The following is a 24,592-nucleotide window of genomic DNA, read 5'->3' as shown; positions in this document are numbered from 1 at the left end:
TCTAATTTAAGAGCATAAAATCTAAAAGTTTAAAAATTGCAAAATTTTCCAAATTTTTGCCAAATTTCTATTTTTTTCACAGATAAACTTAGGTCAAATCGAAGAAATTTTACCACTATCATAAAGTACAATATGTCACGAGAAGACAATCTCAGAATCACCAGGATCCGTTTTCAGAGTTATGACCTCATAAAGTGACAGTGGTCAGAATTGAAAAAAATGGCCTGGTCAGGAAGTTGAAAACAGGCTTCAGGGTGAAGGGCTTAAACCTTCAGGTGCTTCATGGGAACTCTATCCATATGGAAGGAAAAAATTAACATTTACATTTTTTAACTTCGGATCCAATTTTTTTATTTTCACAACGGTAATAGGAGACAATGAACCCCAAAATTTGTTGTGCAATTTCTCCTGAAAACGTAGATACCCCATATGTGGGGGGAAATCTACTGTTTGGGCGCACAGCAGGGCTTGGAAGGGAAGGAGCGCCATTTGACTTTTTGAAAGTAAAATTGACTGGAATTGAAAATTGGACGCCATGTCGTGTTTGCAGAGCCACTGATGTACTTAAACAGTGGAAACCTCCCACAAGTGACATAATTTTGTAAACTAGACCCTTCAAGAAACTTATCTAGATGTGTAGTGAGCACCATGAACCACAAAGTAATTTACAGAAGATTATAATGTAGAGCCATGAAAATTAAATTCTTACAAAAACGATCTTTTAGCATCATTTTTTTAATTTTCACAAGGGTCACAAGAAAACAAATACAACCCTAAAAATAGTTGTGCAATTTGTCCTGAGTACGCCGATACTGCATGTGTGGAGGAACAAAACTGTTTGGGCACACGGCAGGTCTCGGAAGGGAAGGAGCGAAGATTGACTGTTTGAACACAAAATTGGCTGTTAATTGAGATCGGACGCCATGTCACATTTAGAGAGCCCCTGATGTGACTAAACCGTGGAAACCCCCCACAAGTGACACCATTTTGGAAACTAGACCCCTCAAGGAATTTATCTAGATGTGTAGTGAGAAGTTTGAACAACCAGGTGGTTCACAGAAATTTATGACGTAGAGCAAAGAAAATAAAAAAAAAAAAAAATCATTTTTCCAGCAAAAAAGTTCTTTTAGCCCCAATTTTTTTTATTTTCTCAAAGGTAACATGATAAAATGGACCTCAAAATTTGTTGTGCAATGTCTCCTAAGTGTGCTAATACCCCATGTGTGGGGAAAACTACTTTTAAGGCATTTTTTTCCCCGCAATTTTCAAACTCTTTATTTCCTTAACCCCTTTACCCCCAAGGGTGGTTTGCACGTTAATGACCAGGCCAATTTTTACAATTCTGACCACTGTTTATGAGGTTATAACTCTGGAGCGCTTCAACCCAGTGATTCTGACATGGTTTTCTTGTGACATATTGTACTTCATGTTACTGGTAACATTTCTTTGATATTACCTGCGTTTATTTGTTAAAAAAACGGAAATTTGGCAAAAATTTAGAAAATGTTGCAATTTTCCAACTTTGAATTTTTATGCCCTTAAATCACAGAGATATGTCACACAAAATACTTAATAAGTAACATTTCCCACATGTCTACTTTACATCAGCACAATTTTGGAACCAAAATTTTTTTTGTTAGGGAGTTATAAGGGTTAAAAGTTATAATAATAATAATAATAATAATCTTTATTTTTATATAGCGCTAACATATTCCGCAGCGCTTTACATTTTTTGCACACATTATCATCGCTGTCCCAGATGGGGCTCACAATCTAAATTCCCTATCAGTATGTCTTTGGAATGATGATTGTTGATCAGCAATTGTTGATCAGCAATTTCTCATTTTTACAACACCATTTTTTTTTAGGGACCACATCTCATTTGAAGTTATTTTGAGGGGTCTATATGATAGAAAATACCCAAGTGTGACACCATTCTAAAAACTGCACCCCTCAAGGTGCTCAAAACCACATTCAAGAAGTTTATTAACCCTTCAGGTGTTTCACAGGAGTTTTTGGAATGTTTAAATAAAAATTAACATTTAATTTTTTTTCACAAAAAATTTACTTCAGCTCCAATTTGTTTTATTTTACCAAGGGTAACAGGAGAAAATTACCCTTAGTACTACCCTTAGTAGTAATGCACATCAAACCTAATGCTATGCTATTTTCTCCCTGAGGAAGCCGCTATCTAAGCGGCGATACGCGTCGGAGCCTATTCCCACATCTTGCTTCCCCTATTCATATGACTTCTTGCCATGACTCTGGACTGTGGGTATGATGGGGGTTTTTTGGGCTGGAGGTTTTGGGTTCTGGCATCTTTCTAGTTCCCCCTCTCCGCAGGTTTGATGTGCATTACTACTAAGTGATATATATATATATTTTCATTGTTTCGTTTTTTCATTTTATCATTCTAATTTTTTTGCACATCTTTTTGTACTTTTTGTCATGTGCTTGAAGTCTTGATCTAACTAATATTTCTGCACGAAAGTTATGCACCTTATTATAGGGCTGTTATTATCATAGTTCTGTATGGTACTGTAATATCGATGCCAGTGTGTCTACTGAACACACAGTGGTCATCATTTGCATCTCTGCAGTTGTATATTGTGACATTTCTATTGTGGGTGATTCATGTTTTGTGGGTTGTCCTTTCCCTTATACCGGGGCATGACATATCAATAGGCATCTTTTTGCATGTTTGCATTTTTTAAGTGTTTTTAATTACATTGTGTGTTGTTGTTTTTTGCATTTACATGTCTTTTGAGGTTTTTCAATTTAATAAAACATAATTTTGATATTGTTATACGTGGAGGTGTTCCCGTTCATGTGGGTATGATCTTTTTCTTGCTCTTTTCCATGTCTAATTTACAAGCCCACGGTGAACCTTCCCCTTTTGATATTCTGTTTGCGGTGCCCTCCATTTCTTTATTCATCTAAGATCGCTGATCTGACACTTTGCAGAAGCACTGTGTCAGATCAGTGATCTGACGTGCACTCCTGGATGTTTCCCGGCACCTGCTCTGAGCAGGCGCTGTGAAGCCACCCCCTGCAGAACCCGGATGCAACCCCGCAGCCATTTTGGATCCGGGCCAGTTGCAGGGAGGAAGGTAGGGGACCCTCGGAGCAACGCGATCACATCGCGTTGCTCCGGGGGTCTCAGGGAAGCACGCTGGGAGCCCCCTCCCTGCGCGATGCTTCCCTATACCGCCGGAACACTGCGATCATGTTTGATCGCAGTGTGCCAGGGGTTAATGTGCCGGGGGCGGTCAGTGACCGCTTCTGGCACATAGTGCCGGATGTCAGCTGTGATAGTCAGCTGACACCCGGCCCTATCACGTACTATCCTGTCGGTGGTCATACGGGCCCACCTCGACGGGATAATACGTCACGTCAGAAAGGGGTTAAACCAGTTAATGATGTTGGAGATCCCTCTGCGATTGTTGGAGTAATGTTTTACCTCCAGCAGTGCTCACCTCTCCAGTCAGCAGTTCAGAAATCAACGTGGTGAGTCCCAGGATCTTCTCATATACTTTTGTCTCATGTATCAGTGCGTGAGGTGGAGACACCCTGATAGGTCCCTGGTTCCTGATCACTGTTTCACACTCTTCTGCGGCTTTCTTTACTACTACATGATCCTGGCCAAGAAGACAGTGATTTCATTTTATTACTTCTTAAGTAAGGTCAAGACTTTATTAATAGATAGAAGACCTAACAAGCAACATGGTTTCCAGAACCCCTCACCTCTCCAGTCAGCAGGTAGATTATCTCTAGGGTGAGGCTTAATAGTCTCTCAGTCATCTGCCTTCTGTCCTTCTCCATCCTCAATAGGTCAGCCAGGATAGTAACATTTTTACTACAGAAACCCCTAGAAAAATAATTTAAGCAACATTTAATTAAAAGTATCATATTTGAAGCATGTATGTGAGTAAATGAAGGACAGACAGACTAAGTCCGGCATCAGTATTCTTTCAATATCAAAAACATATCTGAATAAAGCTTCAGCTATGTAGCATCTTACATCATAGATGTATGCAATGCCTTAAAGGGAAGCGGTCAATAGGATCCACCCCCCTAAGCAGCCTATATGAGCGTCTAGGTGCTATGACCTTCATGCCCATATAGATGGCTTAGGAGGGCTGCTCCTACTGACAAGATTCACTTAAAAAAAAAAAAAGTCACCAGGTTTTTGCTACTCGATCTTAGAGCAATGTGACGCTCAGGCAGAAAACCTGATTCCAGTGATGTGTCACTTTCTGTGCCGTTTGCAGTCTTTTTTTTTTTTTTTAAACTCTGTTTATTAAATGCATAGTAGTACATACATGCAATGATATCCATCAAATACCATGAATTTAACCCTTAACCCGAAAAAACAAAACAAAAAAAAAAAACAATCCCTCCCACCTCCCATCCCTACCGTGTGCGAACTTAAGTCTCACATAACGTCAATGATTATGGTATTGGAACCCGATTATGAAGTGTCTCAAGTAAGTACCATGAGGTGTGTTCGAATTGTTTCCTCAATCTATCTTTAGTGTTTTCTGGTAATGTGGGAATGAACGACGCCCATCTTTCAAAGAATTTCCCGATCATTTTTTCTTTGTCCGTGTGTCCAGCCAATCCATTTTAAACAAAAACATAATTTTGGATTGATTAAGTGTTAGTGGTGGTGGCACTGGGTTTAACCAATGGTGGAGGATACTCTTCCTCGTAGCCGAGGCCCAAATAATTAGTGATGATCAAACCTCGATATATAGTCTAGATATATTTTGATGACTATTTGCCAGGATGTTGAAAACTGCCCACTGTGGTGTTAATGGAAAGGTAATGCAATATGTATTTTGGATATATGAATTAATGCTTTTCTATAATTTCTGGATATGTATGCATCCCCACAAGTGATGGAGTATATCAGTATTAAGCTACTTTCACACATCCGTTTTTTGCCGTCAGGCAGGATCCAGCGAGTTTTTGAAAAAACGGATCCGTTGCAAACTGAAAAACTGATGTGATGGATCCGGTTTTTTTGCTGGATCCGATAGATGACATCCTCTTCTTTGCTTCCTGTCGCGGCTCCTGTGCAGGCGTATTTTATCTGCCCTGTTGAATGCAGCGTAAAGTACTGCCGTGCGCAGGTGCCGGGAAAGGTCAGAGAGGCCCGGCACCAGCGCACTGCAGTACTTTGCTCTGCCCTCAACAGGGCAGGTAAAGTACGCCTGCAGCGGAGCCACGACAGGAATCAAAGAAGAGGACGTCATCGCATGAAGATGGGAGGTGCTGGACCCGGACTGCGATGCCCATCGGACCGCCGCTGGGCGAGTATAATCTAATTTGTTTTTCTTATCTTTCAGGTTACATCGGGGGCTTATCTACAGCATTACAGAATGCTGTAGACAAGCCCCTGATGGTGGTGGCCTTAGTTTATAGGCGAAAAATGGGTTGACAGATTCCCTTTAATGGAATCAGTTCTACAGTGAAATGGGAATGTGTCTACTCCAGTTTTTCCTGCCCTGACTAATGCTAGGGCTTCAAACTTGTTATAGTTTATTCTAAACCCTGATATTTCCCTAAAGCTATTTAGAGTCTCCATTATAACCAGGATTGCTTAGGATGGATTAGTGATAAAAAGTAGGATTTCATCTGCAAATGCTAAAATTTTAACCACTGCTGGTCCTATCCCTATTCCCTGATATATTGTCAGGTTTTGCAGCATTCTCAAGGGATCCAAAGCTATGTTGAAAAGGAGAGGTGACAAGGGACATCCCTGTCGAATATTGAAAGGCTGAGAAAGGGTGTTATTGATCAACATTTTAGAACTAGGGTTCTTGTATATCATTTTGACAGCATCCCGGAACCCAGGGCTGTGGAGTCGGAGTCGTGGAATCAGAGCCCAATTTGGTGGAGTCTGAGTTGGAGTCGGTATAAGATGGACTGACTCCTAAAATATATAATAAATTGGGTACAGTAGTTCAATGCAGTTTGTGGCAAATATTTTTTTCATAAGAATTTGGGAAAGTTATGAAATGTCCTATTTCTGATCTAGGGTCTAGACTTTTAGCTGAGATGAATCTGTGCTGCAGTTTATGTTCATGATAAGTAGTGAAGCTCCTCCTCTACAGATAAGGGGAAAAAATAAACACACAGGGAAGGAAAGCCCACATTCATCTCAGAATTTCTGGAGTGAACAGAAAAGCAGGATTAAAGAAGGTACTTCCTAAAGCACATCTAAACTTTCAATAAACTATGCATAAATCAATAGTCCAGTATATGCTGTCCCTGTATGCTTGATGTTTTAATTTGTTTTTCAGCTCATGTTTGGAGAAATTAGCTGCTCTGATGACTTACATACACTATACATAGAATATAAGACGAAAAATGTTTTCTAACATCTCAAATACAGTAACAGTATCAATGAGGATGTGTGTGTGTGTGTATTCTGGAATGTGCTTCAGCACAAACATTCTCCCTCCCTTCTCCCCTCTTCAAAGACTATGAAGAAATATGATGTGAATCATCTAGGGAGCTGTACCCAGAGACAAGCCTGACATTGAAAGTTCAGAGTAAAGCTATTTAACAACACAGTTTACAAACTTTATACTTATCTGTCCTATTGGTTTATGCAAAGATTGTTTTATCTCTATCCCAAATTATACAGTGCACAATTACCTATTCTTGCAAGAATTACAATATACTTTTTTTTTTTTTTTTTACAGGACAAAATTCTTTTGAGAACGAATTTACATAATTACAAAATGTCTAAGAAGCATCTTATGAAGTCCTCTGTATTTGAGCATTTCACAGTGACTTAAGATAATAAACATTTTGTGTGTCAGTGTATAAGTGACCCAGGTGAAAACAAATGCTGTGATGCCAAAATCAGTGCATACTCAGGCAGTGGTAAAAATGTTCCTTCAACAGCTTCCAATTTAAAAAGACATTTACAACACTACCACTCAGAAGTTTACCATGCTGTGACTGAAAAAGATCACAGCAGCACCAAGAAACCAAAGACCAGCACTTCCCGCCAGGGAAAGGAGGAGGAAAGAGCGTCTCAAACGTCAGTTTACGAGAGATTTTGTGACAAAGTTACTGTAACAATGACAGCAGATGTGTTTAAAAGACAGCTCATCGAGCTTGTTGTGAAGGACTGTGTACCATTATTATTTGCATGACCAGCTTTTACAGCTCTTTATGGAGAAATGGCTCACAAACTTGGTGTTTATCTGGAAAGAGAAAGTATTAGAAAATTAGTGATTGAAGAAGCCCTTCACCAAAAGGAAGATCTTAAAAAAACCTCTCAAGAGACGCTTTGTATTTCTTAAAATGGATGCCTGCACACGTCACAGAGTGAACTATTTTGCTATCAACGTTTGATATGTTTGTGACAACAAAAAAATTGTTACTAAGACACTGGCAGTAAAAGATACTAAAGCTCATCACAGCAGCCAGTTTCTCCAGACCTTAGTGGAAAAAGTTCTGCAAGACTATGAACTCAAAAAAGAACAGTTTCTTCCTATTGTAACTGATAATGCTTCAAACATGATAACAATTAAACTGATAAATGAGAATAATGAAGGTGAACAGCAGCTAGAACATTTCACACTCACTATGTTGGAGATGGAAGGCCACAGTCCTGTTCCCATAATGGAGGAACAAACAGATATTACTACAGAAGAACAGGAAAATGATTCTTTACAATTAGATGATCTTGTTGAAGCTGCTTCACACCTCTTTCCTATTCAGCACATGCGCTGTGTTGTGCACACGCTGCAGCTGACAATAAGAGATAGTCTGCAAGAGGGACATGCTGGAACTCTGATTAGGAAATTGGCTATTGCTGCCAGAACCCCTAAAATTGATTACATCTTGAAGAAACTTGCTGGAAAAGGGGCAATTGTGGATCAAGCCACTCGGTGGGGCAGCACCTATTTAATGATTGAGCGATTGCTTAAGCTGAAACCCTTCCTTGTAGATATGGCCAACCCTCAGGTAACACTACATGAAGGTTAATGGACACAGGTGGCTGAATTGAAGGAACTGCTTAATCGCCCATTTACAGTGACTAAAAAGTTACAAGCTGAGGATTTAATTCCTGGCATTTTTATGAAGGAGTGGAAGAATTTGTTGTTTTGCCTGTCCCAAAGAGGAGGTTTAATCGCAGATGGCATTGCTGCTTCAATGAAACGGAGAGAGACACTGCTATTAGAAAAAAAAAAATTCTTCTGGCAGCTGTTTATGTTGACCCGAATCATCGTATATTGCTGGATGATCAAGAGCTTACTAAAGGAAAAGAAGCTTTGATTGAGGTAGCAGTTAGGATGATTGGGCTACAGGATGGCCAAGAGCAAGAGGACTCGGGTCCTGCCAGTGCTGCTGCTGCCGTTCCTTCATCCTCATCAGATGAGAAGTTTGATTTCGTCAAGTATTTAGACGACATGGAGAAGGCAAAGCATTGCTGCAGGGAAAAAGATTCCACTCCCATAGAAAACAGATTGACCATATTTCAGATAAATTTTTCATTTGCTCTCAAAGAAGTAGAGGAGTTCAATCTTTCATCAAAACTGACTGTGCACGAGGCAATTCCTATATCCTGAAATTGAGAGATGTTGCCCATGTTGTTACTGCTTTGCCACCAAACCCAAGTTAGTGTAGAGAGGTTGTTCTGTAGCCTTAAAATAATTAGGTCAGGTTTGAGGTCATCTATAAAGGAGTATCTGATGGAGGCGATATTACTGAGAACCAATTCATAGTCTGCACAAATGCTATTCAGTACATTTTTGTTGAAAACTGTTTTTTTTCGCCCACTTACTGCAGAGTGTTTAATAAATTGTAAATATGCAAAGTTTTTTTGGTTCTAAATTTGTATTCCAATAAATATATTTTATGTTCTATCTAAATCGCTTGATTATTGTATCATAATAAAGATTAAAAGCCTGATGTTACCATTTTACTACAGTAAATTTATCACTTAAACATGAGCCATGTATGAGGGAGTTGGAATCGGTGTCATGGGAATTGAGAAGTCGGAGTTGGAGTCGGAGGTTTGGCTTACCGACTCCACATCCCTGCCGGAACCAAGGACCAAATTGTCTAGTCTCTAGGGTTTGCAGTAGTTTTGATAAAATCACTGTTTTATCTGCTGTAGATCTAACAATTAGAGCTCTGAATGTTGAGCTCCGTATAACCCTGCCCACACCACTGACTGGCAGTTGTGCATACTTTGCATAGGCAGAAAGATGTCAATCAGTAGTGGGGCGGGGGTTGGAGCTCATGAAGATGGAGGACTACATGGCAGTACTCAACTGATTATTTCACGCTGATAAACTGCAACAGGCTATTCCCAACTTCTTATGGTTTGTGTTCTAGCACGCTGTAGCATTGCTATTTAGTTACTTTATGTCAGAGATATTGAAGGGAATCTGTAACTTGGTTTCTACCACCTGATTGCAGCATAATGTAGAAACAGACTCCAATTCCAGCGATGTGCCATTTAGTAGGCTGCTTGCTGTAGTTTTGATAAAATCACTGTTTTATCAACAAGAGATTACTGTATTTTTCAGACTATAAGACGCACTTTTTCCCTCCCAAAATGTTGAGGAAAATGGGGGGTGCATCTTATAGTCCGGATATATTGGCCCTGGCTGTGATGGGGAGGTGGGGGAGCGGTATCGGAGGAGCAGCGGGTCACAGAGGCAGGAGCTGGCGGCTGGTGCTAACTCCTGTGCCCGCTGCTAAAGAGAAATTAATATGCACTCCATTCCACGCTCATGGGTGTGGATGACAATGAATATTCATTTTTTCCTGGCATCCTGGAATGATTGATTGGCCCCATCCCCTTGCTGGTAAGATTGGCTCCATCCCAGTCCTGGTATCCATGGCCCCATCAGAAAAGATTAAAAAAAAAAAAAAACCTTTACTCTTACCTTCCTCCGCTCCCTCACAGTGTCATGCTACGGTGCCAGCAGCTGCTTAATGCTTGTAAGCAGGGCATAGCAGGGATATCATGCGCTGCTCACAAGCAGAGCACAGCTGCTGGAATACTCACCGGGTGTTCATCAGAGTTCGCGGTAAGTATCCATTCCTCTTCAGTAGCGCGCACTGTCATCCGCCTGCTTCCTATTGCTGCCAGCGGTCACGTGTGCCGATACTTAAGGGAAATTATTCATTTCTCTTTAACCTTTGTCAGGCTGCATAATTTTACAACGTTAACAGGCTGCAGAGGTACAATTGTACCTTCATATATATTTTATTGAAATTTGGCCAATATATTCTGGACCAAAACTGCAGAGACGTCACGAAATTCCAGCCCTCTACGGCTTTTCGAAAAAAAAAAAAGTTATTGCAATTTTAAAACGGAATAGTTACAATTGTACCTACTCAGCCGGACGAAGGTTAAGTATCGGCACACGTGACCGAAGGCAGTAGCAGGAAGCAGGGATATCATTGGGAAAATAGCGCCAATACCTTCCGAGATCCCAGGCACCGCATCAACGCCCTGCTCCTGCCGGCCTCCTGAAGCAGCGACCCTGCCAATATGACTCCGCTCCACCGCAGCTGCTCCCCAGGTAAACTACCATAACCCTTTTCTGCCATTGGACGTACTATTCCATCCATGTGGGGTGGGCCCTACTTCCCAAGGATGGAATAGTACGTCCAGCGGGATCAGTCGCGCTCACGGGGGGAGCGCGGCCGATCGCGGCCAGGTGTCAGCTGACTATCGCAGCTGACATCCGGCACTATGTGCCAGGAGTGGTCACGGACCGCCCCCGGCACATTAACCCCCAGCACACTGCGATCAAACATGATCGCAGTGTTTCGGCGGTATAAGGAAGCATCGCGCAGGAAGGGGGCTCCCTGCGTGCTTCCCTAAGACCCTCGGAGCAATGCGATATGATCGCGCTGCTCAGAGGGTCCTTACCTCCTCCTCCCTGCAGCATGCCCGGATCCAAAATGGTCGCAGGGCTGCATCCGGGTCCTGCAGTTAGGTGACTTCACAGTGCCTGCAGGAGTGCACGTCAGATCGCTGATCTGACACAGTGCACAGCAAAGTGTCAGATCAGCGATCTGTCACTTTACTGTGATGTCCCCATCTGGGGCAAAGTAAAAATGTTTAAAAAAAAATGTACATGTGTAAAAAAAAAAAAAAAAAAAAAAAGAAAAAAAAGATTCCTAAATAAAAAAAAAATACCGGATTACGTACCGGTAATGCTCTTTTATAGAGCCCACGACAGCACCCACTAGAGAGAGGGGATCCGCCCCTAGGAACAGGAAACCTACAGAGAGATAAAAGGGGCGGCCCCCCCTCGCTCCTCAGTTGTTTTACAGAGAATAGGAGGAACCGCCGCCAAGTTTTAGTTAACAGGTTCAGGTATATACATATATACACATATTTACAACCTCATATTATATCTTTCTAATATTTACACCTCACCAAACAAGCACCATGTGCAACTATATACAGAAAAGGGAGGGATGTGAACGGGTGCTGTCGTAGGCTCTATAAAAGAGCATTACCGGTACGTAATCCGGTATTTTCTATTCGCCACGACAGCACCCACTAGAGAGAATTGCAGAGACTATAGACTGGGTGGGTTTACTGAGTCAAGGACCGATACACCAAAAGTTAGATCAGAAGCAGAGGATAGATCTAATCTATAATGCTTATAGAAGGTATTTGGTGAAGACCAAGTTGCAGCCTTACATATAAGGTCTATTGGCACATTCGCCCTTTCTGCCCAGGAAGTTGACAAGGCTCTTGTAGAGTGCGCTCCCACATGCATTGGAGGATCTTTCCCTCCAGCTTTATACGCCAAGATTATGGCCTCTCTGATCCAGCGAGATAATGTGTTCTTTGTGATTCCGGCACCCTTGGTTTTACCCTGGAAAGACACAAAGAGAGCCCTACTCTTCCTCCAGTCCCTAGTTCTCTCTAAATAGGCTAGGACAGACCTTTTTACATCTAGGGTGTGAAGTCTTTCTTCTTCTGGAGTTGAGTGGTTCTCATAAAAGGTGGGTAACAAGATCTCCTGGGATCTATGAAAGGTAGAAGCCACCTTAGGGAGATAACAAGGATCTGTTTTTAAAAGTATCCTATCTGATGTTACCGTTAAAAAGGGAGGATCTATAGATAATGCATGTAGATCGCTCACTCTTCTGGCAGAGACTAATGCCACTAGCAAAACAGTCTTCAAAGAAATGTTCTTTAGTGAGGCTGTATGGAGAGGCTCAAAAGGTGGTTGTGTTAATGCATTCAAAACTATCAAAAGATCCCACTGAGGAACCCGAGGAATGTTAATTGGTTTTGATCTTTCACAAGCGGATATAAACCGGGATATCCATTTATTTCCTGCAATGTCATGATTAAAAAGAGCTCCTAATGCTGAAACCTGCACCTTCAGAGTGCTCACGGAGAGCCCTAATTCCAGCCCTTTTTGTAGAAATTCTAACATTTGAAATATAGGAATCTCAGAGGAAAATTGTGTAGTATGAAATTGAAGGAATTTCCTCCAAATTCTAACATAAATCCTGGTAGTTGAAGGTTTTCTGCTCTTCATAAGAGTATCGATTAACCCATTAGAAAACCCCCTGAGATTTAGTAACCGCCTCTCAAACTCCAGGCAGTTAAGTTCATGCCCTTTGCCTGAGGATGGAGGAATGGACCCTGAGAGAGCAGGTCCTTGGACTGAGGCAGAATCCATGGATCTGACACTGACATCGCCCTCAGCCATGAGAACCATGGCCTCTTGGGCCAAAATGGGGCTATCAACAGAACTTTTGCGCCCTCCTCCCTTATTTTTCTTATTACTATAGGTAATAGATTCCATGGAGGGAAAGCATAGGCCAGATCGAATGTCCATGGCGTCTGGAGGGCATCGAGTATGTCTGGCTTGTCCTCCCTGTTTAGAGAGGCAAACATCTTGACTTGACGGTTGGCTCTTGTGGCAAACAAGTCTATTTGAGGAACACCCCATCGAGCTGTTATTGCCTTGAAAATCTTCCTGCTCAGCATCCATTCCCCTTGATGAAGAGTATGACGGCTCAGGAAATCGGCACGAAAGTTGTCTGTGCCTCTGATGTGTACTGCCGATAGTGATAGTAGATGACCTTCGGCTAATTCCATGATGTCTGATGCCACCTCCCTGAGTTTGTCCGACCTTGTACCTCCCTGATGGTCCAGATACGCCACCGCAGTGGTGTTGTCGGAGAATACTCTTGTATGAGAGCCCCTGAGCTGGGGAAGAAAGTGGAGAAGGGAGTAATATACCGCCCTCAACTCCTTGACATTCGAGGAATTATTAAGATCTGAGCTGGACCAAAGATCCTGAACCCATTGATCCTGAAAATGTGCCCCCCAGCCTTCAGGACTAGCATCTGTGGTCACAACACTAGAAGGAGTGATTACCCATAGAACCCCCTTTGAAAGATTATTCTGATCCAACCACCACCTAAGGGAGTGTAATACTTCCGATGTTAGAAAAACTGTTCTATCCAGACATCCTCTATTCTTAATGTCCTCCTCCAATACAAATTTTTGTAGCTGCCTAGTATGGAACTGTGCCCACTGTACCGCAGGAATGCACGATGTTAGAGAGCCTAGGAATGACATGACCTGTCTTAGTGACATACTACGTCTTTTTATTGCTGAGGACACCTTATCAACTATGGAGAATTTCTTATCCTCAGGCAGTTTACAAATCTGGTCAACGGAATCCAGAAGGAGCCCAAGGAATTTCTGACACGTTACAGGCTGAAGTCTAGATTTTTCCCAATTAACCAGCCAACCCAGGGATTGTAAGGATATGACTACTTCCCGTAATCTCTGCTCACACTGTAGGGGGCTCTTTCCTACAATCAACAGGTCATCTAGATATGGAATGACCAAAGTATCCTTTACCCGTAAAAAGGACATTACTTCTGATAGTAACTTAGTAAAAATCCTTGGGGCCATAGATAACCCGAAGGGCATTGCTCTATATTGTAAATGACGAATTTGCCCCTCTATACAAACTGCTACCCGAAGAAATTGTTGGTGTGAATTATGAATGGGAATATGGTAGTAAGCATCTTTTAGATCCAATACTACCATGTAACAATTTGGAAATAGATTTTTTATAGCTGAACGAATGGATTCCATTTTGAATGTTTTAGGTTTTATAAAGGAATTCAGCTTCCTCAAATTGATTATAGTTCTGAAAGAGCCATCCGGCTTACTAATCAGGAACAAGGGAGAGTAAAAACCTCTCCCTATCTGGGAAGATGGAACCTCTACTAGGACATGTTTGCGTAGGAGGGTTTTAACCTCGGTTTCAAGTGCCTCTTGCTGAGGCTTGGATCTTAAGGTGGTAAGAAGGAAAGAATCCGGAGGAGTTTTAATAAAGTCTAGTGTGAGGCCTGAGGATGTTAATTTAATAGCCCATTGATTAGTTGTTATTTCTTTCCATTGATGACTGAATTGTTTTAGTCTTCCCCCCACCGGAGAAATATCACTGATGGAATTTATCGGTTGGCTTGAAGGGGCGTTTATTAAACAGATTTCCTTTTTGTTTGAAATCCTTATTATTCCACCTGTCTCTGAAGCCTCCCTTTCTTCCGAATGGTGGCTTCCTGAACGCCCTTCTGTAAGACGGAATAAAGGGATTAGGGAATCCTTTCTTCCTCTCGCCCGCCTTAGTGAGAATATCATCAAGGACTGTGCCAAACAGGTACTCACCCTGACAGGGTATGGAACATAATTTGGATCTTGACTGGGCATCCCTCTTCCAGTTTTTTAACCATAAAGCCCGCCGAGCCGTATTAGCGAGATTAGCTGTTCTGGCCGCCAGGCGGAGGGAATCAATTGAGGCATCTGAAATAAAAGCCGCAGCACCTTTAATCAAAGGGATAGATGCCCTTAATTTTTCTCTAGATACGCCACTTTTAATCTTCTGATCCAGCTGATCCAGCCAGACTAGCATTGATCTGCCAGTACATGTGGCTGAAATAGCCGGCTTGAATGCCGTGACACAGGCCTCCCACGATTTTTTAAGGAGTGCGTCTGATTTCCGGTCCATAGGATCTGATAAGGAACCTGCATCCTCCACTGGTAAGGAGAAACGTCGAGATGTAGACGCAACTGCCGCATCGACTTTTGGTATCTTGGCCCAGGTATTCAAATCCTCATCATCAAAGGGGTAGCGCCTCTTACAGGATATTGGGACCAACCCCTTTTGACCTCTACTCCATTCTTTTTTAACGAGATCTTTTATGGCCTGATTTATTGGAAATACGTGGCCTTTCTTCTGAGAAAGACCAGCGAACATAACTTCTTGTGGCGTCTGGGGTTCTTTTGATTCAGACACCCCCATCGTATTTCTCACTGATTTTACTAGGTTGTTTATGCCCTCAGTTGGAAAACAGACGAAGTCCTCTTCCTCTGAGGAATTAGATTGCTGAGAAATATCAGAGTCGACCTCCCCACTCTCCGCTGATGTGTCAGCTCTAGGAGAGGATGTTTTTCTCCTTCGTTTCTCCATATTTACTGAAGAAGTAGAACCACCTCCCAACGACTGAAGTTCTTCCCGAATTATGAGACGTATCTCATTCATTTTAACCGATTCCTTCTGCCGTAAGGTGTTGTCTATACATGCCTGACACAGACTTTTAAGATAGGAGTCAGGCAGGGGTTCGGTACATATGGCACATTGTTTGTGCTTACTCTTCCCCGTCCTCTTTGCCTAGAAAATGATAATTACTTACGGGTAATTTGATTTTCCGGAACCATGACAGCGCCGCACGTGAGATGGCATCCACCCCCAGGAACAGGAAACCTGTAGCAGAGATATAAGAATGGGGCGGCCCCTCTCTCCTCAGTTTGTTTGCAGAGTATGGAAGATGACCGCTTTGTTAGTACACAGTTATGTATCAGATTTACATTTGTATAGCCATTTCGTTAGCTCTTGTGTACACACATGCTTTGTACATATACATTTATCCATATACAATAAGTTTTTTTTTTTTTTTTGTGAATCACACAACCATCACCAAGATAGGGCGGGAATTAATGCGGCGCTGTCATGGTTCCGGAAAATCAAATTACCCGTAAGTAATTATCATTTTTCCCTTCACCATGACAGCGCCGCACGTGAGAGGAAAAAATAGAAGATTCCTAGGGTGGGATGACAGCAGACAACACCTTTCTCCCAAAAGACAAGTCTGATTGACCTAAGTCTAACCTATAGTGTCGGAAGAAGGTAGAGGGTGATGACCATACTGCCGCTTTACAAATCTGTTCTATCGAGGCGTTAGCCCTTTCCGCCCAAGAAGTGGCTATAGCACGCGTGGAGTGAGCCGTAACACCCTGTGGGGGAACTTGACCAGAAAAAGAATACGAAAGTGAAATAGCCGTACGCAACCACCGTGCAATAGTTGCCTTTGAGGCCTTTTTTCCCCTGTTTGTCCCCTGATAGGTGACAAAAAGGGCCGATGACTGACGCCAGGAATTTGTGGCCTCTAAGTATTGAAGGAGGCAGCGTCTGACATCGAGACAATGGAAGGTCTTCTCTCCCTGGGATTTTGGTTGGGAACAAAAAGAGGGCAGAATAATTTCCTGGTCTCTATGAAATTTAGAATTGACCTTCGGAAGAAAGGCAGGGTCGGTTTTAATAACTACTTTGTCATCATGGAAAGTAGTGTAAGGAGGGTTCACCGACATAGCTTGTAACTCACAAGTACGACGGGCAGACGTTAAGGCAACTAGGAGAACCGTTTTTAGAGTCAAGGATTTTATTGATATAGAATCCAGAGGTTCAAAGGGGGAAACGGTAAGAGCCTTTAAAACTAAATTCAAATCCCAGGGAGCTATCTTAGGTATTAATTTTGAGGGTCTGGAAGTAAAGGAGGCTCGAATGAACCTATAGATCCAAGGGTGGTCAGCAAGTTTTTGATCGAACAGTGCACCAAGGGCAGAGACCTGCACCTTTAAGGTGTTAATGAAACAAAAATAGCAATCAGAAAAATAACTCCCAATATTCGGACCACAACCGGGCTGGAATAATGATATTTAGAGAGATTGTGCAATGTGCAAATACCAAAAGACCACTACTTAGTGTATGAATGGCAGACCATTCGGTGTAAGAACAGAACAAAGAACCTCAAGTATGAAGATCAAGACATATCATAAACACCAGTGTGAATATGTACAGGGTGGAGCACGGTAATTTGCTGATTTGGGAATTAAATAAAAAAATTATGATCATTAGAAAAATTTATTTTATATTTTAATTATACTGAACAATAATGGAATTTTTAAATTACATGGTTTTAAATAGTGTATCTGGCAAATGTCGACCTTCGCTATCCACACACTGCTGCATACGTTTTCTGAAGTTTTCATGAACTCTAACAAGCATGTCCACTGGTATTCTGCCAATTTCAGCTTCAATATTGTTCCTTAGGTCTTCCAAGGTGTTGGGACGGTTGATATACACCTTAGACTTCAGGTAACCCCAAAGGAAAAAATCGCATGGGACTAAATCTGGTGAGCGTGCTGGCCAGTTCACTTCTCCCCTCAAAGAGATAAGCCGTCCAGGAAACATTTGCCTCAAACAATTCATGGTAACCCTCGCTGTGTGTGCAGTGGCACCATCCTGTTGGAACCATGTATCCTCTAGTTCCATTGCCTCAAGAGCCGGCTGAAAATAATCCTGTATCATAGACAAGTACCGTTCGGAGTTCACAGTTATGGCACGACCATTATCCTGAAAAAAGTAAGGACCAATGATGCCTACTCGTGATATGGCGCACCACACAGTGACGCGGTCCGAATGCAGAGGTCTCTCGTGAACTTCTCTGGGGTTTGTTTCACTCCAGTAACGCATATTTTGTTTGTTTACACACCCACTGAGGTGAAAATGTGCCTCATCAGAAAAAAACACAATTGCGTCACGGGGTATCGTTGCTAACATGTCTTCACAAGAGGTCCGCCGTGTCAAATAGTCCCATGCTGACAAATGTTGGACCACGCACATTTTATACGGGTGAAAATTCAGTTCATCATGAAGAATACAAATCTCCCATCAGCCACTGTAAGCCACACCCACTCTCCCCTCTCTTCGACCGACAGTGCCGCCACAGCATGCAGTGCAAAAAAGCAAATTACCGCGCTCCACCCTGTACAAGCATCCCAATTAAAATAGTAAAAACAGGGAAAGGTACGGTAAAATAAAATGCCTTTATTACATATAATATATATAAATATACAGGGCAACAATAGGCAATCACAAAAGTGTGCCTGTAACTGGAGGACCAAAAAATATATATATAAAAATATACAGCAGCAAAAAATAGCAACAATTACTGAAAATGGACACAGAGAGGACTGGGTAAAAAAATGCTAAAGAATATTATTGGAGAAATAAAGAACAATGTATATATCCTGAGTGTATAGATGGCGATATAGGTATGAAAATGATATATATATATGTATAAGACAAATGGCCATAAATGATAGAAAAAAATAAAATAAAAAGGCACTCAGCAAGCCAAGTGAGGGCTACTAAAAAACATATAAAAAGTGTAATAAAAACCATGTACGAATATAATAACCGCTAATAATATGAAAATGTGCACATTGGCAATAAAGTGCAAAATAGAGATGTAAGAGACAATAGTCCAAACCAGTGTGAACAAGGGTAGAGGCAGACCTCTAAATAATAAACTAGAGGATACACATAGCGTGCAAAAAATAGTGAGAGATGAGCCCAGAGTCACAAAAGCTGCCAGGTGCAGAGAAAAAAATGCGGCCGAAAATATATATATATAATTACCTCTGCCAACTACGTGTCCGGTCCTCCAGGTACAGCGCACCCCGACGCGCGTTTCGGACTGTGTCCTTCGTCAGGGGGTGGTGTACAGGAGGAACCGGGGGTCTATATATATGTGGAGGACATACCGCCGAATGAGCGAGGCAGACGCTAAAGCGGCGCATGCGTCACCCGAAAGGGCCGGAAGTGCGCGAAACCCGCGCCACGCGACCCGGCAAATTGTTGCCATGGCAGCAGGACGCAGGACGCGCAACCACCAGGACCCGAGCGGCGCATGCGCACAGCGACGACCACACATCATCCGAGGAGACCATGTATTAACTGCCGATGAGGGAGCAGGAGCACGACAACGCATGCGCTATCAGGGACCCACGGATGCGCGATACCCGAGGCCCGGAACCGGCAGCACAGGGCCACCAAAGTTACAGGGATCCGGGGACGCACAGACAATGGGACACAGACAGCGCATGCGTACAGCAGCGGCCCACAATCATGGGCAGAAAAGGGAAAATACTGTAAGTCTCACACACAGATAGTGCTTGGTGCTATGAAAAAATGAATAAAACTGTCGAATGGAACGGGGAGTATAAAGAATATACTTAAAAAAATAATAATAAAATATATATATAGAAAAAAACTATGAGAAGAAATGAAATGAAAATGTATGGTATGTAAAAGGACCATATAATGATGCCTGAAACGGAATCTGCGCTTCCCGCCATCCAAGAGAGCCTTCAGATACTCTCCCGACAATTATAGGAACAACCTGAAGGTAATCAACTTGAGCTCACATGATATTTCACCCATCGAAAACGATCTATTGTGTAAGGGCCTTATGTTCTGTCCAACAGCACATTTTAATCATTTTCTGGCTATTAAGGACTTACACCTTTTTGCCCGTAAACTCATTTTTAAACGACACTTCCATGATGCATCTCTCCTCAAATTGTTTCCAACAGAGACAGAACAAGAAACGCTAGCTATCCTCGAGGAATTGCAACGCGAACATGATACCCCCTCAGGAGGTAAGATACCCCTATCTATTAAACCCAAATCCAAAAAATTTCCTCCCCTATCATCTTGTCCAACGGTTGAGGTATTTGTTAGGACGGTCAGCAAAGATTTTGAGAACATTCCTCGGTATCCGGAAATCACTAACCTTACTAGGGATGAGGACCTTGCCCTAAAAAAACTACAGGGACTCCAGGATGTGGTTTACAAACCAGCGGATAAGGGTGGGAATGTTGTCATCTGGCCCAAGTTACAATATGAAACTGAGGCCTTTCGTCAACTACATGATGCTGCCTGTTACAAAAAACTGACATTTAATCCTCTAACTAAATTTCAAACCGAATTGTTGCACATCCTTAAGAAGGCCAGGGATGATGGTTCAATCACTAATGAAGTATTTAACATTTTACAGGTATGCGAGCCTTCCATTCCCACCCTTTACTTGCTGCCCAAAGTCCATAAAAATAGGACAACCCCTCCTGGTAGACCGATCATTTCTGGTTGCGGCAATTACCTTGAGAATATTAATAAATTCGTGGAATCTGAGTTACAGCCATTGGTGGAAACACTTCCTTCGTTTATTAAGGACACAAATGATTTCTTAAAGAAAATTGATGGCTTGTATATTGGTGCAGATACTCTACTTGTCACTTGTGACGTAGAGTCTCTGTACACCAATATCCGCCATGAAGATGGTTTACGGGCTGCCCAATTCTTTTTACAGTCTTCCATGATGTCTACCTACACCAGTTCTTTGGTGGAACAATTACTGGCCTTCACGCTAACACATAACTTTTTTCTTTTCAAGGGGTCCCTTTACCTGCAGCTCCAGGGAACAGCAATGGGGGCTTCTTTTGCACCTTCATATGCTAATCTTTTCCTGGGGCTGTGGGAGAGGGACCTCTTCCTGTCAGATCGGTCGTCGTCAATGGACCGCGTCCTGTTTTGGACGCGGTACATTGACGACATTTTTCTGATCTGGCAGGGGTCCGTAGAATCCCTTAGCGAGTTTATGATTTACTTGAACCAAAATCAGTACAATATACGGCTGACACATCAATCTAATATGGACCAAATTGACTTTCTGGATGTCAGGATATATAGGGGCACTGATAATTGCCTCCAAACGGACTTACATCGCAAGACGACATCCGTGAATTCTTTTCTACATGCTTCCTCCTCTCATTCACCAGCGATGATACGTTCCATTCCTATAGGCCAATTTCTGAGACTTCGCAGGGTATGCTCAACGAATGATGACTTTGAGAAACAGGCTGCTGACCTCAGATTGAGGTTTTTGGACAGAGGTTACAGCCATCGCTCAATCAAAAGGGCATATAATCGCGCTAAAAATACTACCAGACATGAGGCTTTGTACTCTGCTAGGCCTACTACCTCAAATAAATTGGTCCGCTATGTTACACAATATAACGGACAGACCGAATTAATGATGAAATATCTGGAGAAATCATGGCCTATCCTGCAAGCTGATCCCATTATATCACAGTATATTGGATCCAAACCTAATATGACCTTTAAAAGAGCCACCAATCTGGGTGATAAACTCGTAAAAAGTCATTATGTTCACGAATCCCACACTTTTTTATCTGATTTTAAACCCTCTGTAGGATGCCGTCCATGCGGCAAATGTGTAGCATGCCCTAACATAGTCAGGGCTAATAATTTCACAAGCTCTGATGGCCACAATACTTTCAAAATTATGTCATCGATTACCTGTACTACGAAGGCAGTGATATACTATGCTACTTGCCCCTGCTCTCTTATTTATATCGGCCTAACTACTCGCCAACTCAAGGTTCGAGTTCGTGAACATGTCCTAGGTATCATCGCTGCTAAGGGAGTTGAAGACCTATCCACACTTAAAACGCTTCCAAAACACTTCAGAATTCACCACCAATCTGATGCATCGTTACTACGGATCAAGGGTATTGATGTTATCAAACCCACATTGAGAGGAGGTAAGGTAAGTACACCATTGGCGAGACTTGAATCCAAATGGATTTGGACCCTTAAAACAGTTCATCCATTGGGCCTCAATGAGAATTTTAATTTTGCATCCTTTTTGTGAACCTTTTTATCCCTTTTATCCTTTTTTATTTGAACCGGTTATGTCTTTTTAGCTTTTTAGGCAGTACGCTCTATTATGCGCACAAATATATGCATGTGGTCATGAATATACATTCATATAAATTTAGTAATCTTTTTTCTTTTTGTATTTTTTAATGGTATATACATTTTTTGGCTCACAAGCATATATTTTCTATATTTTATATTTATCTATATATATTTATGTATGGTTTTATTTGTTTACATAGTATTGATATTTTGGTTGCTATGGTTACAACTATTATTAATTATTTTATTTTTATTTTTATCTTCATATAGTGTGTCTAACTTATCGTATGGCATCCGTTCGATTATTATTTTATCCGCCATCATGATGCTCATCCTGGACCCTCTGGTGCATCCACGCCAAGATGTTTATCGGACCATTTGATGATCTTCTTCTTATATGACTTGTTTGGCGTCAAAGTTTTCGTTGTTATTGGACTATATTGCATATATTTTTCTATTTCTCTGTTTATTAGTATCATCCTCTTCCATGGTTGTTGACAGATACAGTCACCCACATTGATGACAATTGCTCTCCTTTTATAATATGCATATACATACTTTCGGTATATGCCTCTAATACTCATTAGTGCAATGTTAATTTGCTTATTTGTATTTATTCGGTACATCTGTATGCATATTACATTTTTAGGCATCATTATATGGTCCTTTTACATACCATACATTTTCATTTCATTTCTTCTCATAGTTTTTTTCTATATATATATTTTATTATTATTTTTTTAAGTATATTCTTTATACTCCCCGTTCCATTCGACAGTTTTATTCATTTTTTCATAGCACCAAGCACTATCTGTGTGTGAGACTTACAGTATTTTCCCTTTTCTGCCCATGATTGTGGGCCGCTGCTGTACGCATGCGCTGTCTGTGTCCCATTGTCTGTGCGTCCCCGGATCCCTGTAACTTTGGTGGCCCTGTGCTGCCGGTTCCGGGCCTCGGGTATCGCGCATCCGTGGGTCCCTGATAGCGCATGCGTCGTCGTGCTCCTGCTCCCTCATCGGCAGTTAATACATGGTCTCCTCGGATGATGTGTGGTCGTCGCTGTGCGCATGCGCCGCTCGGGTCCTGGTGGTTGCGCGTCCTGCGTCCTGCTGCCATGGCAACAATTTGCCGGGTCGCGTGGCGCGGGTTTCGCGCACTTCCGGCCCTTTCGGGTGACGCATGCGCCGCTTTAGCGTCTGCCTCGCTCATTCGGCGGTATGTCCTCCACATATATATAGACCCCCGGTTCCTCCTGTACACCACCCCCTGACGAAGGACACAGTCCGAAACGCGCGTCGGGGTGCGCTGTACCTGGAGGACCGGACACGTAGTTGGCAGAGGTAATTATATATATATATATTCTCGGCCGCATTTTTTTCTCTGCACCTGGCAGCTTTTGTGACTCTGGGCTCATCTCTCACTATTTTTTGCACGCTATGTGTATCCTCTAGTTTATTATTTAGAGGTCTGCCTCTACCCTTGTTCACACTGGTTTGGACTATTGTCTCTTACACCTCTATTTTGCACTTTATTGCCAATGTGCACATATTCATATTATTAGCGGTTATTATATTCGTACATGGTTTTTATTACACTTTTTATATGTTTTTAGTAGCCCTCACTTGGCTTGCTGAGTGCCTTTTTATTTTATTCTATCATTTATGGCCATTTGTCTTATACATATATATATATCATTTTCATACCTATATCGCCATCTATACACTCAGGATATATACATTGTTCTTTATTTCTCCAATAATATTCTTTAGCATTTTTTTACCCAGTCCTCTCTGTGTCCATTTTCAGTAATTGTTGCTATTTTTTGCTGCTGTATATTTTTATATATATATTTTTTGGTCCTCCAGTTACAGGCACACTTTTGTGATTGCCTATTGTTGCCCTGTATATTTATATATATTATATGTAATAAAGGCATTTTATTTTACCGTACCTTTCCCTGTTTTTACTATTTTAATTGGGATGCTTATACATATTCACACTGGTGTTTATGATATGTCTTGATCTTCATACTTGAGGTTCTTTGTTCTACCTTTAAGGTGTTAGTAGACAGACCTTTTTCCAACCCTTTTTGGAGAAATTCAAGAATTTCTTTTACTGGGACCTGTTGACCAGAGTCAGACAACTGTCGTCCCGCAAAATCTAGGAATTTTTGCCAGATTTTTTGTTATTTGTCTGAGGTGACCTTTTTCCTGCTAGCAAGCAATGTGGTCACCAAAGGGCTTGAGAATCCTTTTGCTAACAGAAGTCCCCTTTCAAGTTCCAGGCGGTGAGATGCAATCTGTGAACTTGGGGATGTTGAACTGGCCCTTGGTATAGGAGATCCGGAGCATCCGGAAAGATCCACGGGTCCGAGATAGACATGCGCCTGAGCCACGTGAACCACGCTCTCTTCGGCCAAAAGGGAGCTATGAGGATCACTCGTGCTTTGTCCTCCCGAATTTTCCTGAGGACTGCCGGGATTAATGGTATTGGGGGGAATGCGTATGCTAGATGGAAGTTCCACCGATACAGGAACGCGTCTACCCCCTCCGGGTGCTCTCTTGGGTTCAGAGAATAGAACCTCTTCACCTTCCGATTTTGTTTTGTGGCGAACAGGTCTACGTCTGGAACGCCCCAGCTGGCAC

General features: G+C 42.0%; 1 protein-coding gene across 3 annotated transcripts in view; it reads right to left on the bottom strand.

The window, feature by feature from the left end:
* LOC138667066 (oocyte zinc finger protein XlCOF6-like) overlaps window positions 1-24,592 on the bottom strand; it is a 122,892-nt gene that overhangs the window by 85,491 nt on the left and 12,809 nt on the right. Inside the window, exons 1-3 of one of the 3 annotated variants that reach the window (XM_069755321.1) lie at window positions 11,201-11,476; window positions 3,745-3,868; window positions 3,477-3,638 (exon numbers count right to left, since the gene is read on the bottom strand). The exons of 1 other annotated variant lie outside the window; for it this stretch is intronic. In XM_069755321.1, coding sequence (XP_069611422.1) covers window positions 3,477-3,638; window positions 3,745-3,822 — 240 coding nt within the window. In that variant the 5' untranslated portion in view covers window positions 3,823-3,868; window positions 11,201-11,476. Of the gene's footprint in view, window positions 1-3,476; window positions 3,639-3,744; window positions 3,869-11,200; window positions 11,477-24,592 lie in introns of those variants that run through there. One more of the 3 variants, XM_069755325.1, reaches the window with a different exon arrangement.

This window comes from Ranitomeya imitator, chromosome 2, assembly GCF_032444005.1.
Source record: "Ranitomeya imitator isolate aRanImi1 chromosome 2, aRanImi1.pri, whole genome shotgun sequence".
Taxonomy (NCBI): domain Eukaryota; kingdom Metazoa; phylum Chordata; class Amphibia; order Anura; family Dendrobatidae; genus Ranitomeya; species Ranitomeya imitator.
Note: the sequence above shows the minus strand (reverse complement) of the source record. Positions and strands in the feature narration are given on the sequence as shown.